At 29.6% G+C, this 18,331-nt stretch overlaps 1 protein-coding gene across 2 annotated transcripts in view; it reads left to right on the forward strand.

The window, feature by feature from the left end:
- LOC148309806 (uncharacterized) overlaps window positions 1–12,926 on the forward strand; it is a 182,386-nt gene extending 169,460 nt beyond the window's left edge. For both annotated transcript variants that reach the window (XM_088259469.1, XM_088259470.1), the window contains one exon: window positions 12,572–12,926. In XM_088259469.1, the coding sequence (XP_088115595.1) occupies window positions 12,572–12,814 (243 nt within the window). In that variant the 3' untranslated portion in view covers window positions 12,815–12,926. The remainder of the gene's footprint in view (window positions 1–12,571) is intronic.
- Window positions 12,927–18,331: the final 5,405 nt, after the last annotated feature.

Consider the following 18,331-nt stretch of genomic DNA (forward strand, 5'->3'; position numbering starts at 1 on the left):
TTTTATAGTTTTTTCCATAAAAAAACAAACTTGTTATTCTATTATTTAAAATGCCATTCCACTAAGAAATGTGAGTACAAAACTTAAATTTATGTGTATTATATGTATTTAATCAAATAGTTGTTATTTAATTTTATAAAACTTAAATTTATGTGGTCAAAATATTGAAATTGTTTATTTTAATTTTTTTAAGAATTTATTATTAAAGGAATAATTATAAAAATATTACCTTCATGGTTTATTGTTGATATCAGAATATCTTAGGTATTTAATGAAATAGTTTTTTTTTTTAAATTATATAAAATATAAAATGTTAGTATAATATAAAATTATAGTAGTTATAATATAAAATGTTATTATAAAACTTTAATTTTTGTAGAAAAAACTATAAAGTTGTTTTTTATCACTTATTTATGATTCAAGCAATAATTTTTAACATTTGCTACCCTTCACGGTTCGAGATCAAAACATCTTATGTATTTTATCTTATGTATAATCGTATCACCAAGAAGACAAATAAGATTAAATCTATTAGATGTCTGACGATACGAGTACAATTTATCGTTATTTTATCAACTTTAGATATGAAATCGATTGGATAATTGGATAACGACATCATTTTGATACCGAGCATTGCAGTACCGTCCGTAATAAGATAAAATGAAGCCTTTTCCTTATTAACGTTTGAGGAAGACGTGTATCTATCTACCCGCGGTATCCGGGATCCAATTACACGAAGAACAACTTTCTACATTCAGGTTTAGGTAAAGATAACAGAATTTCATCATGTTACCTTATTAATGCTATCTCCCCATCAGTTCACCTCCTATCCGGAATTCATACCCCCATTAAACCTTCGCATCTCTGCACACTTAAACACATTCTTATGTACACAGTACCACGAGTCTTTAAACTAAGTTTTAATTATATTTAAAAGCTTCAATTTGATCACCATTTCTTGAAACTTTTTCTAAACTTCTGAAATAGATTCAATATCTTCCGAAAACTAAATATGAATAAACCCATAAAGAGCCCTAAAATATGTGACATTGTCATATATATATATATATATATATATATATATATATATATATATATATATATATATATATATATATATATATATATATATATATATATATATACACAGATATATTCCTTCCTCCCTGAATTCGATAAAAATAAACATTAAATCCACACCATTTTTTTCATTGCTTTATATATTATTGATTTATAATTTTTTTCTTTGTTTGTTAAAATACTGAAAAAAATCAAACATGTGTAAAAGAAAAATAAAATTAATGTAAAGAATGATATGCTATTCTTTAGCATTATATTTTAATACCATCGTAATTAAAAGCAAACACGGAGATTTCTAGAAATCCGTTCACGAAATGGAAAAAACCTGTGTTTATTTAAAATTTCCTTTCAGCATTTCTAAGAAAATATTAGTTTTAAAGCGAACAACGTAAAGTAAATTCGGACTGTTTTTTATGTGAAAACTCAACCCTTAAACCATAATAAGGTTATTAAATATTCAAATTACGTTGCAAAAAAATAATTGTGTTACGAAAATTTAAATAAGAATTAAATATAACTTATATTAGTTTAAAATCACTCTATAACTCATTATAACTTCATTATCACATGAATTTCGAATCAAATTTGTTCAAGTTATTTTCAAGTTATAAAATGTAAAATCACTAAGTTTTTACTTCAAATATTAATTGTCAGAATAAAATATTTACCCTATAATTTTAATCAATTTAATTGATTATTAGTTTCTATAAACCGAACATCTCCTCTACGAAAATTAGTTCTCTAATTTGATTATGTAACTTTTTAAATGTCAAAGTATCAAATGAATTAACACAACAAATTATAAAATTGTTACTGCTTATATTTTTAGTCTGGGGAAATATTGATATAATTAATGCATATCAATTAAATTTCATAACACGTCACGTCATATCGTATAATATAAAATTAAATTAAAAATTAAATCTTGTTAGATTTAGAAAAATTATTACCTACGCCTGATTCTTATAAATAAATACTTTTAATTTTCTATACTACTTATAATATATCTCAACTTTAATTTAAGTAAATATATATCCCTGAATATACAAGGTACTTGTCGAAACCGGAAAAAGTACCAAATATAAAAGCGTTTTATGTTATAAAGTTTTGTATTTAACATTGCTGTAAGTTATGGCTAATATACGTTTAATATATTTTTTAATTTATTTGTTTAAATCTGCGATGTAGATAGGTTCTATGTGGTATCTCTCTATACATTTCCTTGCCGAACTTTCTCGATATTTTAATCAAATCTGAATTTAATCCGCAGAAGAAGCCATAAGTTTCAACTTAGTTTCATGGCTATCAATAAGGCTGACTTTCCTTTTACCTTCCCTTGGCTGTGCTTCTCTTATATTATCAATCATTTCACTCTACCCTTATTCCATAGATACACTCTTGCCATGGATGAAAGAATAATGAAACGAAACCTGAAAATCACGGATGTTTTTTTAAAATTTATAAATTTGAACAAGAAATTGTTAAATTGTTATAATTATTTCCATACATACTAACATGAACCATCTAGGTCAAATCAAACATTTACGATATATATAATATATATCGCCCCCATAGTCTAGCGGTTATTTTATTTGCGTAACACACTGAAGGTCCCGATTTCGATTCCGAACGAGGTCAAAATAAACATTTTGAATAAGTGATTTTACACTCTAATATTTATTTCATATTGCCTTGGACTGGTATTTAAGGCGCAATCACTTTGTCTTCATATAATTAATAATTAATTTTGTATTGTATTAGTTTGATGCAGTGTCCTATGCACTATTTGAGGAAAAGAAGAAGTAAAATGAGACATTTGGGTTTGAAATTGATATTTTATAATAAATCTTCATAAAATTTCAAAATATATATAAATCAACCAAATGCATTTCATTTACCGGAAATAGACCTTGTTAAAAATACAACAAAATATAAAGAAATATATACATTGTCATACAAATATTTAATTTTCTTACAGGATAATCAATGAAATAATCAATTAATATTAAAATATTGTGATATTTCGGAAAATAAAACAAACTTCGTAACGAAATTGAACCAAGGGTTTTCGGTGTATCTTGAATTTTTTACATCCATGATCCAGTTTCAAGGAAGAGTATTTTACTTGTGCGGGGATCTCATTCGTCATTCTGTTTTGTTTTTGAAGGAGCTTTTAAAAGTTCTCCGCTTCTCCGAGGGAACATTTCGAGATGATCTATTTTGTAAAAGAAACTTAGAAATACAATCAATATAAAACTTTAAATATAAAACTTCAGATACACGACTCCAATCAAATTAGTTTGAATCCCGATGCTGAAAATATTCAATGATATATTGGTAATAAAGTCTTATCTACTTTACAATTTTAGTATTATTTATTATATTCGATGCTGGATTATTCATCCCATGGATGAGATGTCAATAAATGGATGAGGTGTCTCAACTCGATATGAAACATATTTTGTTCCGCTTTATATGAAAGAAGATGCCAGCCATATGCAAAAACAAGATTAGACGATTGAAATATTCGTTCATCTAACTGTGCGTATGTACAGTATAGATAATAAATAAATAAATATATAATAACATAAAAATAATAAATTGATAATAAATATGTTAAAAAATGTGCTAATCAGATTATATTTTTAAAAATAAGAAAGGTGTGAAAAGTAGGGTTTTAAGCATGGCATCACATACAAAGGTACATGTGTTTAGTTATAGTTAGTGTGACAAGTAAGGTTAAAAGCACGGCATAACATTACAAAGTACATGTGATTAGTTGTGATAAGTGTGACGAGGTTTCAAGCATGGGACAACATGCAAAGGTATATGTGATCAGTTATGGTTAGTGTGACAAGTAAAGTTCTAAGCATGGCACCACATACAGAGGTACATGTGATCAGTTAAAGTAATTGTGACTAGTAAGATTTTAATCATGGCGCTACATACAAAGGTAAATGTGATCAGTTATAGTAAGTGAAACAAGTAAGGTTTGAGGCATGGCACGACATACAAAAGTACATGTGATTAGTTATGGTAGGTGTGACATGTAAGTTTTAAGCATGGCACCATATATAAAGGCACATATGATTAGTTATGGTGAGTGTGACCAGCAAGCAAGCACAACACACAGAGGTTCATATGATCGTGATGAATAAAATACTAAAATGAGATAGTAATACACAAGTATGTAAATTAATATAAACAAATTAGTCATCTCTCCCTTGTAAACATGAGCGCCTGTGCCAAGTGAACCTTGGAAGGTCCGGCACTGTATGTGATCGCTTACATAATAGGCTTCACAGCCTGTTCGTAAATTCTGCTGGTAATTATTCTCCCCTACATAGGGGTAGCTGCTCCACTAAACGAGAAGATATACATCAAATCTATTCAGGTCAAATTATACCTACATATGTTTGTGTTATCTATTAATTATGTAAGAGGATACTTGACAAATATTACTTGTAAGAAGTAACAAAAAAGATTAACTAGTTAAAGCTAAATAACTATCACACCACTTCTTTACAGGAATAGGCAGAGAGAACAGAATTGCCACACCAATCTGTCTTATCATGTAATCTCTGCCTCTTCCACTTTTATGCGTCTTCTTATAATGACATGAAAGGCATTAATCATGCAGCTCAAATCTCACCAGTTAAATTTATCTACACTCAATGGTGTATAGGGTATAACCGGTGATGGATGTAGTTTTAGTTTGTACGTTGATTTTATGATGGCAAGGTAATCTTTCCTACTCTTCAAATGCCAGTTCAGGATTATAATTAAAAACAATGCGTTAGTAACATAGTGCAGATAACGTTAAAAATATTAACTTTAGAAAAAAAACATTTTTGTTATTTTCGAAATCATTAATTGCTGATAATACTGATTGACATCCGTTTTTAAAATGCCAAAGTCGTCAGAAATAAATGTATGCATTACTCCATCCCTTGTGATGTAAATTATAAAAAGAGTGTCTCGGCTAAATAAAAATCTTACTCAAATTAACCATAGAAGCTGCCGCAAACTTACGCATAAAGAAACATGTGATATATTAACTATTTACAACTACATTTGCCTTATATTTATAATAGATATAATAATAAAACCCTTATCCGCACCCCAATGGTGCATAGGGCACCGCGTCATATAAACGCAGTGTTATCTTGATCGTTTACACATGAAAGAAAGGTGATCAGCCCTCCGCTTCAGGTACCAGTCCAGGGTAATATTGAATAAATATGACAGTGAAAAAATCACTAATATTTATTTTACCCCCCTTGGGAATCGAACCCGGGACCTCCAGAACGGTAGCCGAGCTTGCTGACCATTACACTACGGAGGCGGACAAAAGTGTCATTATTTATAATAGATAATGACACTTTTTTCATTAAAAAAAAACAAACTAGTTTTTCGTGACACCGCATTAAAGTTTGATGAATTTGATGATACGATAGTAACTTTAACTCTGTACTTCTCTGAGTTCTCATGTTTCCTGTGAAAGTTATTTTGAATATATCATATAGTTGACATGTGGTGTGTTTCTAAAACAAACTTATCAATTATGTGTATCTAAAGCATTCTTAGAGCTTCGTTCAAAATATTCATACTATCCACAATTATTATTGATGAGGGGTGAGAGCTTGATAAATTTGACATGCATCATAAAAAATCCAAAGAATTGGAGGGAGAGTAGACTAAATGCAGTCAAAATATGAAGTGAACCCGGAACCACCATGATAGCCAAACGTGTTAACCACTACACTACGGAGGAGGTGGACAAACGTGACGTTATGTAGCTTATTGTAAAGTTTCCTTTTATACTGAATACTTTAATTTGACTCATCTAACGATGATTTATTATAACAAATTTACATTTCACTTGTTAAATATCACTATTTCTTTAAATCTGTTATGACACGTCTGTCAAATCTGTTTCGATGAATTAAACATCATTTTCAAATACCGTCACATGCGGATGAGAAATGCATCGAAACACGTGTCACCATCGAGTAATAGAAATCGTGGTTTTACCTGGTGATATTAAAATTAAAAATGGGGAGGTATTACTGTGGTTAGCGACTGCCGAATCAATTTATAAGATTAAAAAATTTGCTTGATTTTTCAATGAGATTCATTGGTTCATTCTTTATTAAATTATTTTGATTCGTTTTTTAACGTTATCCTTACCCAATAATGCATAAACTAATGTTGTATTTTAAGAATGTAATTTAAATAAAAAAGACAAAGTTAACTAATAATGATTTTAATAACGTTTCGAGCCATCAGCGATGGTACGTTTATTGGCTATGATTAATTCATATTCGCTTGTCGAATTATTTTTAGATTTATAAAAATATTTTGACTGATAATCTAAAATAATCGATTTTAAATTAAGGGAAAATGTTCCATAATATAACAAGCCTCTAATGTATATTCCAGTGAGGGTAATCAATTATATAATATGACACTTATTGGTGTGAAAATTCACCCTACAATTACGTGAATCATACCGAATGTGACATAAAAAATGAACGCCAAAACATCTAGAAATGAAATTCATGAGACTATTTTTTTATTGAATATGCAATGAAATATTAATGTTTTTATTATTTACAAAACATTTAAACTTATATAATTTCCGTAAGCCTAAGCGACTCATTATTAAAAATGGGTATCAAATTGTGATGGAGTGGGTTCGAGCACAGAAACTCTGACTCAAGAATCTGCAACACTAACCACGGGACCACAACCCGACACTTTTATTTTGGTAACTTTAAAACTAGACTTCGTCTCTTCTTAGACTCAATATTTACACTACTTATTTTATATTGTTGGATTATGTATCAAATAGTTTTCAGCGGATTTTTTACAACTAGCTATTAACATTTGAAATTAATTAAAATTTTCAAATATAATTGGTCTTTTTTTGGTAGCAGAAGGCGTTCATAAAACATTTTAAAAATATAACTTTTGAAAATGATATCAATCCTTTAAAATCCGAATAACAAATTAGGAACAAATTAATATTATTTATTCTATCAATTACTGGATTATTCACCAAACGGGTGATAAATCTATATTACAGGAAATATATTGTTTTTTTTTATATGAAACAATAAAGATGTCTGGGTAACTCAGGGCTTACGACTCGGCATGTAGCTGGCTTAAGTGATCACTTAATACATATATGTTACGTTCACCATTATTATTATCATTATATATAATAAAGTAACAACTTTTCCATATTTATTTTATTTGATCAGTGACCGTGTTTCGTCGTTACCGACATCACCAGACTTGTGTCTATACAGTAGTCTTGGATCCCTTTTAGATGTGGGTAGTTATCAATAAATTTGTAAATATGACTGATTGTTGCGTCATTAGCTAAGATTTTTGCGAAATACATATATGGAAAAGGCGAAAATTGTTTTACATAGAAAAATTGCTGTGGCATTATATTCTCTCTGCTTACTCTTGTGGTGAAACGGTATAATGTAGATTATATAGAAACATCCAAATCTAAATAATAACTATGTATCTAGCATGTGAACGGTACCCACACGTATTGCATATATACAAGTTTCAAAAACTAATGCAATATGGTCAACAATGGGTGGAACGGTGAACGTTACACGAGTGTATAAATTGATCACTTTAGCCAGGTCTTTAGCCCTGAGATGCTCAGACTTCTATGTTCCTTCATATAAAAAAACGATAGATGTCTCATCTCAATTTGAGACACCTATAATACAAATTCAGAAGTTGATTAAAGTTATACTCGTATACTGGAAGGTGGAAGATGACCAGTTATAACTTGTTAGTATAATTTATATTTGAAGCAATAACTTTGTGATTTTCCATTTTATAATTAAAATGTAACTTTGTTTTAAAATCACGATTAATATTTTATTATAACATAATTATAATGTCTACCGGTTTCGAAGCTAACCGCTTCTTTACCAAGACTGATTATAGACATTATAATTATGTTATAAAAAATATTTAAAGTGATTTTAAAACAAATTGCATTTTAATTATAACTTGTTGGTACTTTGACTCGGGTTTATTATAAAATAACATTACTATGTAGCTCTAAGTGAGTGACTGGTTTCTGATGATTAGGATTAGAGATAAATTAAGAATGTTCTTGCCAGACTATGCGGGTATCTACACGATTGCGGATATGTTGTTGTCACCAATATGTAACCAACATACCCACATTCCTCACAATTAAAAAATGAAAAAAAAAATCAAACATTGTGTGTTCAAAGTTTTGTGACATCCTGTCTCCGTGCCAATAACAGCGCGTATTCCAAACACCGTCAGTATTTACATAAATGAAAACTGGTCCCAAAAATAGGATCTTTTAATTTCGACCCGCTGAGGCATGTTGGTGGAAAATAAACCCTGTTAACATCGTCCTTTATGTGTCGAAATGCATGTTTAAATGGAATAACAAGGGTCTATTGATGTGTTAATCAACACAACAGAATATTGTTACTTTGTAGTGTTTCGAGGGTAAATTGGCAATTGTGATATTTATTAATTATTCATGATTATTAAATGCCTTTCGAAAATAAAAATACAAGTCTCAACATATTACACACATGCAATAGAAGACTAAAATAAGATTACTTAGAAACATTATAAATTAAAAGGGCAATTAATGATAATTTACAATTAATAAATACACAAGTAAATCATTTTTTCTAAAAATCCAATATATTTTTAGATTAAAACCAATATTTTTAGCTTTTCCACTTTATTTTAATTTGACCAGCGACCGGGTTTCGTCGTTACCGACATCATCAGACTGATCTCATGATGTCGGTAACGACGAAACCCGGTCGCTGGTCAAATTAAAATAAAGTGGAAAAGCTAAAAATATTGGTTTTAATCTAATAATATATTAAAAATGCAATTCCATCACGAAGTGTCAGTGGATAATATAAATCTATTAAAAATCCAATCACTAAATTAAATATGTTTCCAATAATTTATTCATTGATTTGGCGTTTAATTTGTTGAACTCCATTTTAATTTATGTATTAATTTTAAATCAAACACAGATTTTTTGAGTTTACTAAGTTGTATTTTATTAACAAAAACACATAAAAAATTATATTGTGACAATTGTTTCGCCTTGTTAGGGCATTATCAAACGAATGTCTTTCGTAATTCGTTTAGTAATTCGTTTGATAATGCCCTAACAAGGCGAAACAACTGTCACAATATTGTTTGTGTCACAATGTGTTTTTGTTAATAAAATACAACTTAGTAGACTCAAAAAATCTGTGTTTGATTTAAAATTAATACATAAATGTTTCCAATCACTCATCATTCCTGATCCCTTTTGACTGTGACAGCTAATCAATACAAAAAACATTTCTCTATCAAGTAATCAAATAGTCAAATAGACGTCAATAATATTTCTCTTAAACGTATTTAAAGAAACATTATTGATGTCTATTTCATTAAGCATTACACTATATTATACATATCGCAGGCTCGATTTAAAAATGAATTTTTGTAGGACTTGTTATGCAATTTGCTGCACATTTGTAAACATAAAATTGTTTAATAGTATTATCATCCATCAAACTCAAACACTATGATTTTCTTGTTACACTCTAGAAGTAGATTTGAATTTTCACATTTTCATAATTTTGTTTTCACAAGATTCATTTGTTTTCTTTCATATTTGAAAATACGAACGCTCCAAAAACCCGATCTTGCAAAATATCTATATCCAAACGACCTACTTATCGAATATCCACAAGATTTGAAACTTGTCGAAAAATCTTGAAACGGTCTTGTAAAATACTCGACCTTTTAAAATACGTACTACGAAACAATCTCGATATATTTTGAAAGCTAAATTCAAATTTCAAGTACCTTAAGACTGTTGGCTTTGTATTCATTCCCTTATTCATAAACAGTTCGGGGGTGATAATTTTTATAAATAAAAATGTGAATTTTGTTTAGTAGTGAATTTTTCACAGAACGTTTCATTCAAATACGCGCGTGTTTTATGTATCCCGTGATTTACCTATATTTGTGATTTTATCCGTAGCTGGTGAAAACATTTTTTTTAAAATAGTTTTTAAAACCACAAAAGCAGCGCCAACTGTTGAACGTAAAAGCAACTTACTTAATGTTAAAAATTAAATGTGTAAACGGCTGTTGACACTAAGTATTTAATTAAATTTTTATTTAGAAAAAAATTAAAGGTGTTTTTACCTGTTACAAGTAAAAACATTTTTTCTAAGCAATTTATTTACATACAGAGATGGCAGTGCCATCTTTTGAACGTAGCAAGAACACAAGTCATACTAAATATTGCTCAGGATGAACAAGTTGCTTGTTTACACCTTCTAAAACATTTTACACCCAGAAAAATTATGAAATAAAACAATTTAAAAATGTGGGCTTTCTTTTCCATTTAACCAGACTGACATGGCCGGGTATATGCAGCAAATAATAATATTTAAATTCCAAAGAGGAAATAAGAAAAATAATGACGACTTGGAGTTTAAAGGGAGTATTATTTGATGATATATGTATGTATAACATATTAAAATTCCACTATTCCTTAAAATCTATTGTGACAGGTGTTTCTTAGCATTCCGCATTATTCTCAAACGTCGAAAAATGATGCGGAAGTCATCAAAACACGTGTCATAACAGATTTTTTTAAATAGTGGTATTTACCAAGTAAAACGTAATGTGGAAATGGATAGATATTATTACAAAGTAGCTGCCGAATCAATTCATGAAAATGTGAAAATTTGTTGATACCTATGGCCAAATTTCACAATATTTGCTTACTATGAATAACGTGTTGGCTGTCGCGAGAGAGTTGAGAATTTTGGAGTGTAGAAATCTAGCTCGGACGTAAGGTGATTGAGTGTATACATCTCGAGAAAGGTAAATCTGTACTTAATGCTTGTAGCTCGACATAAGAGTTCCGGGTAGGTGCTCGACTCCCCTACTTCAAGGTCGATTTCGAAATACCAGGAAATATCTCGTTCAGCATCTAACAATTTTGCCTGTAAATTTATTTGAAGATTTATTTGTAGATTTTTTTGAATATATTATAGAGTATATTAAATTATTTATGTGAAAATATCTCATGTTATGAATTTAAATACTTTAATAATGTAGTTGGCATTTTATCATACAACTAACTGTATCCGGCCACGCGTTGCTGTGACTCACTCAGTTTAGATGACAAAGAAAGGAAAAGGAATGTCACAATTATAAAGTATATTAAATTATTTATGTGAAAATATCTCATGTTATGAATTTAAATACTTTAATAATGTAGTTGACATTTTATCATACAACTAACTGTATCCGGCCACGCGTTGCTGTGACTCACTCAGTTTAGATGAAAAAGAAAGGAAAAGGAATGTCACTTCTCATATGTTTAATTTCTCAATGTTTGTGGATATACGCAATTTTAGCAGCTGTCTAGAAGTATGCTGCCTCCATGAGTAATGCTTGAAATTGCGTCTGTTGCTATTACATTCATCAGTTGATGCTGCCATTTTGGTCACAAAAAATATTTTCCAAACGCAAATTATGAATAACATATGGCTTAATTACTCCATTCACTATGTTTAATATGTAGTAAATGGAGTGAGCTATAAATATTTCATAATTTTTTAACTGATGGCGCCACAATCAGCAATATTTTAAAATCTATTTAATAACTTTCCACATGTGAATGGAATTACAGACTGTTGCTTATATACAAGTTTGAAAAATGAATCAAATATAGATTTTCAATAATGGGTAGAATGGTGAACGTTACATAAGTACTCGTATAAGTAAAATTACTGGGTGTCTTATATTATGGTCTATCCATTTGGTTCGATGTTCTGTTATTTAATTTAGTGATGAATGAAAAAACAATATGAAAAACGTGTATAAAATCAACTCCACCGACAAGACACACAAAGTGGCTTGGTGGGTCTCTGCAAAAAAACTCAATAAAGTTTACAATTTTTTTAAGGGATGTGTACAGTATATGTATGTAAATAGCTAACATATAAATGTTTAAATTTAAAAAAAGTAAGTGTCTAGACTATTGTTCCGAAAAGTGTGTGCCACGGCACACTGGTGTACCGTGGTGTGCAGCGGAAAAAGTCTAGTTTCATGAAAATAATACAAAGCTCCAAATTTTGATTGCCTGTGCACAGTTAAGTAGGCTCACATTTCGCATTAAACATATTGCGCATTAATATATTAAATATGTTACTAAAATATGGTAAATATGCACCTCTGAAATTTCTTAAGTTGGTAGGTGTGTCTTGAACAGAAAAAAAAATCGGAACACTGATCTAGACTACCCATTCCTGCTTTACACCAATGAATCCCCAACATTTATCTGTAGCACCACATATCAAGCGCCTCCAGCCGCCTTCGTTTTGCGTGCCAGACAGTACCTTGATATTACCAATTTCGAAACTATTCTTCGTTCCAGGTGACAGCTTGCCACTGCCGCGTGAACAAGACCTACCAGCGGTGGGTGTCCCGCCTGTACCCGGGGCGCGGGGGCTGCGGGCCGCAGGGCGCCGGGGCCGGCCCGGCGCACCACTGGCTCTCGGACAAGCAGGCCCCGCTGCCGGCGCCGCCGCCGCGCCCCGCCCTACCGCCCATCGACACGGCGGACATGTACTACACACTTGACTTCAGCGACAGCCAGAGCTCGCCGCTCATCCAGTAGGGGCGGACCTGCCTCACCAAGTTTTAACTTGTCATATTTAAAGACTCAAAAAAGTGGTCACATGAAATCCCGAAAATCATGAAAGAAAAGTGGTCAAGTGAAATCCTAAAAATTATGAAGGAAAAGTGGTAAAATAAAATCTTCAAAATCGTGAAAGAAAAGTGGTCACATGATATTTTCCATAAAATCCTGAAATCTTGATTTTTTCAGTCGCACTGCTTTCCCATAGGGGTAGGCAGAGAGAATAGAACGCAACATCAATCTGTCTTTGCAAACAGTCTTTTCCTGATCCACAGTCATGCATCTCCTCACACATTCCCGCTAATTATTGCGACTTGTGACCTAGTATTTCAAATATTTGCTCGTGCTTTTCCTCGGTTTTCCTCTGTGTTTTTTTACTTACTCCATTTGCCTCGTGATTTGTTTTATTGAAATTATTTACTTATTTAATAAAAATAAATTAATGCTTTAACCACTTATGGCGCAGTTTTTCAAAACATGATAGTAAAAAAACGCAAAAACTGTTTTAAAAATGGGACGTGATCCAATATACCACTTATGACGAAGAGCATGTTTAAAAAAATATGACATTGTAAGAGTAATTAAAATTGATGAGGTCTCTATAGCCGGAATTGTTAAATAGTCAATCGTTGTTAGGCTCAGTAGTTTATAAATAATTAATACATTTTATTCATAAAGAATATAATTCATTTTTTTCAATTCAAAAACTGTTTTGATACTTTGAAGGGAAAGGCGGATAGCCCCGTACATATAAAAAAATAACAGAGATTATATTTTGTGATTCTACTTAATTTAATGTTTTAAACGTTTTGATTAAATAACATAATTTTTTGGAACCAAAAAAATTTTTGGTCAGCTAAGCATATTTTGACATTGATTGGATTGGCCAATACGAGTACTAGAAAGATCAATCTTAACATATGGTTTGTATGTTATTGTAAATTTGACTATATATGCAGTTCTTCTACCAGTACTTTCTGCGGTTTTTAATATTAGGATGTAATAAATAAAAAATAAAATTGACTCATGTGTGTCCTTCGATTGGCGCATTTTTGTTTAATCGCTTTCCTACAAGTGTTTTAAAACGTCATTTGTTTGTACATTAGTTTATTCGGTTGTATCGAGTATCCCCTTACCCTATCAAAAAAAGTTAAATATATTTTTTTAATTCTTTCAACTTTTTTTCATCAGGTTTCATTATAAATAATTCTGTATAGTAGTAAAAAAGCTTATATTAAAATAGTCAGTAATTTTTTCAAAGATTTATTTCATGCTGTAAATAATATTCAATGTAAATATTACCTTTTAAATATTGTGGTGGTATGCAAATAGAAAAATAAAACTATTATGATAGAATTGACAGAGTAAAAAAAACTACGAATGTAAGTAATTTTTTAAAGCCAAAGATAATATTTTGCCAAATATTTAAGTAAGTTATTTATGAAGAAAATGTAATTAAATTATGTTAAGACGTAACTTATTTTAGAAACAGTTTTTTTTGTCTTATATGTTTTGAGTGATAGAATGGTACTGGTAACTAAAATTGCTTAGAGTAAAATGAAAATATTGTGTTAAAAAATATATGTACCTTTATGGGTTTGGAGTACTATAAAAATGCATGTAAAAATACCATATAATTTTTATTTAATAAAGTAATGTAAGGGTTATCTTTATTTTAACTGCATTTTAAAAATAAATAAAATATTTTGCTCACATACAATTCTGTTATTTGAAAACAGATCTATGCAATTGAGTAAAAAAACACGTTATTTAAATAAAAATATTTAAATAATAATACACAATAGTTATTTTAAGTAAGTTAATTTTTATAAATATAAATATGTTGCAAATAAAAATGAACAGTTGTTTGAAAGAACTTGGAATTGTTTATTTTATAAAATGTTTTAATTTTAAAAAGATTTTTTAATACAGCTGAAGAAGTTCATGTTTATTGATTTTTAGATTGCTCATATTCAAAGAGCTTACGACCTGTCATTAGCTTGGTTAAGTGATCACTTTGTATTATTCTAACCATGTTGATACCATATCACTCAGATTCCCAAAAGTTGTGAGTATATTTCAATATTTCAAATGGAAATAAATGGTAAACTTCTTCAGTTAAAATTTGTAAATTAAGTTACAAACCTTTTATGTATGTTTTGAATTATTTTACATACTGAAAAACTCCTAAAAACACCATGTCCAATTTATCGTGTTTATTTTAAAGCCTATCATTTTTATGTACATTAATTTTAACACTCATTAAATGGTTGTTTATTTAAGTTAAATTATTGCAATTATAAACAAAGAATAATACTAATATAAGAGTTTCTGCTTAATAAAAAGCTTCTTTACATCTCACCAATAGATGTCTCTAGTGAAGTTCTAGTGATTCAAGAACAAGGTTTCTAAATTGGTTCATATATAAAGAACTTCCAAGAATTTGAGTAGTGTGGTTGTCAATAATGGGTAGAATATGTGAATGTTACACGTGTGTAAAGTGATCACTTAAATCAGCCGATGACGGTCGTCAGCCCCGTAAATGCTCAGACTTCCATATTCTTCTTCATCTTTGATGAAATGTGAAAAAATAATATAAACAAAGAAGTTTTTAGTTCTTCAAAATTTAAGAAAAAATGTGGTTTGAATTTTTCGATTAAGTAATTGTTTATTTAATTTTGCTTGTTTTAAATATAATATGCATTCATGAGTATTTTAATTGAAGTATCAAAAGCGATAAAAAAATCTTATAGCAATAGTATTTTTAGTACAGTTTAGGCTATGTTCACACTGCGGTTTAACTTAACAATTTAAATCTCGAATCAAACTTGCCTAAACACGATGAACTTGGTAGGAATGGTAAAAGTACAACCATATTGATAACGTAGCCTAAATTTATTTTTGCAACAACTTTCATTATAATCATAATTTATCATTGTATAAATGTTCTTATATATACCAAACTAACGACTAGAATATTAAGAAAAATATTTTAATGGGTGTTCAATGTTCTTTTTTTTGTAATAGAATAAGTATTTAAATACATATATGTTTCATGTTTAAAATGTATACATTTTTATTACTATGTCAATGTTAATTATTTTTCCCCTTTATATGCTACTAATTATAAATAATTGTAAAATTAAGACGGGTAGTTTAATAATACCGAATTCCTTAATATGTCCGCGTAATAATTGTGCCAAGAAGACATTTTATTTAATATGAACTAAGCGAAGCTTATTTTTGGAGCCTGAGAAATTTGCATTTTGTTCAACCAATTTTTTTTAATGGATAGGATTTATACAAAGTTATCGATCTGTGGAAAATATAAAATTGTAAATTTATTCTCCAAGTTATTCATGCTGATAATCCAAATGTTTAAATAAATAAAATTGATGTAAAAATAAGCGTTTTATTTATTGTATTAACTAATATTTTAATTGTGAAATGTCTACGAGTAGATCGTAGAATGCTACGCATTCCATGGACCGATATGGTCAGCAACGCAAATGTGCTCTAAAGAGCAAGAGCAGGGAGACAGTTACTGACTGATATCAAAGTCCAGGTGTCCTATCTGGGGCATGTGCTAAGAGTAGAGAAGTATGAGCTTTTGCACCTAATCATAAAAGACAAAATAGAGGGAAGATGAGGTGTGGGCAGAAGACAGATCTCCTGGCTCCGGAATATACGAGATTAGACGAGGATCAGGACCGTCCGTCGATGTTTAGAACCGCTAAAGTAAGGACAATTAAGTCACAGTCAACTTAAGGGGGACCTGACATAACACGCACATAAGAGTAAGAGAATTATTGTTTATTGATTTAGCGTTTAATTTGTAGAACTCCATTTTGATGTATGTATTAATTTTTTAATTAAACACAGATTTTTTTGAGTCTACTAAGTTGTATTTTATTAACAAAAAAACATAAAACATAATATTGTGACAGTTGTTTCGCATAGTTATGGCATTTTCAAACGAATGTCAGTAAAAATGCCATAAGCAGGTGAAACAATTATCACAAAATTAATTTTTAATATGTTTTTGTTTAAAAAAATACAACTAAATGGACTCAAAAAATCTGTGTTTGATTTAAAAATTAATACATAAAAAAGATAATTATTATTAACCTTTTTTAGTTTTTTATTATTTATATATTTTTTGTCCGCCTCCGTAGTGTAATGGTCAGCACGCTCGGCTACCGTTCTGGAGGTCCCGGGTTCGATTCCCAGGGGGGGGTCAAATAAATATAAGTGATTTTTTCACTCTAATATTTATTTAATAATACCCTGGACTGGTACATGAAGCGGAGGGCTGATCACCTTTCCTTCATATGTAAACGGTCAAGATAACACCGCGTTTATATGAAGCAGTGCCCTATGCACCATTGGGGTGCGGTAAGGGTTTTAAAAAAAAATATAAGAACTAGGTAAACACGTTTTGTTCTGGTCAAATGGAAAAAAATGCAATGAAACAATTAAAATATTAAAAATTAATTAAACAATAAAGTCATTTAAAATTAATATGATTCGAAATAAAATGAAGGTAGTATGGATGTTCAATAATAAGTAGAATTTTCAAAACTTCAGTGTATGAAGCGATTACCATAGCCATCCAAAGTCAGCGAATAACAAGACTTTCACATTCCTTTTCATACAAATATATATGTATATATATTTATATATATATATATATATATATATATATATATATATATATATATATATATATATATATATATATATATATATATATATATATATATATATATATATGTATATATATATATATATATATATATATATATATATATATATATATATATATATATATATATATATATATATATATATATATATATATATATATATATATATAAATTTTAACATCTCGTTAAAAATAATACACGTTTTTTGTCCTCGTATGAAGATTTGAACACCTTTAATTATTGTTATTTCAATATTCGAACTCAGTGAGGCTATAATCAAAATTCGCAGAATCGTAATTTTAATTCATACATATAACATACTGAAAAACTCGTTTGAGGAATATGAATAACCTGATTTGGTTATTTTAGCTTTTTTTTATCTCAAAGGTGCAGGAGAGCTTTGAAAGCTCTCGTTAGTGGACCCACAGAGGCGTTCATTGATCGTTCTGTTTGTTGTCACTTGAAAGCAAATTATTGTTACCTGTGACGGCGCCACGTACGGAACACGTGCTGCCAAAACGTTCACGTGTGTTTCAGGCAAAAACAGTCGAAAAGGTTAAAATCTAATTTTATTTTATTTTGAGAAGCTTTTAACATTATGTTGAAATATAATCAAATTAATAATATGTAGAATAATTAGCCTTTGACAAGATTTTTTACTCTTTTCAGTACGCCACTAATTTACGAGGTGTTAATTTAATCGTTTATAATTTTAATTGTATGTAGATGTGCTGTATGAACATATATATGGTATAAACGTACATAAAATATCGATCGAGTTTCAATTTAA

This window comes from Brachycentrus maculatus, unplaced genomic scaffold (genome assembly GCF_059751285.1).
Source record: "Brachycentrus maculatus isolate JH-2025_06_01 unplaced genomic scaffold, ASM5975128v1 h1tg000117l, whole genome shotgun sequence".
NCBI lineage: Eukaryota > Metazoa > Arthropoda > Insecta > Trichoptera > Brachycentridae > Brachycentrus > Brachycentrus maculatus.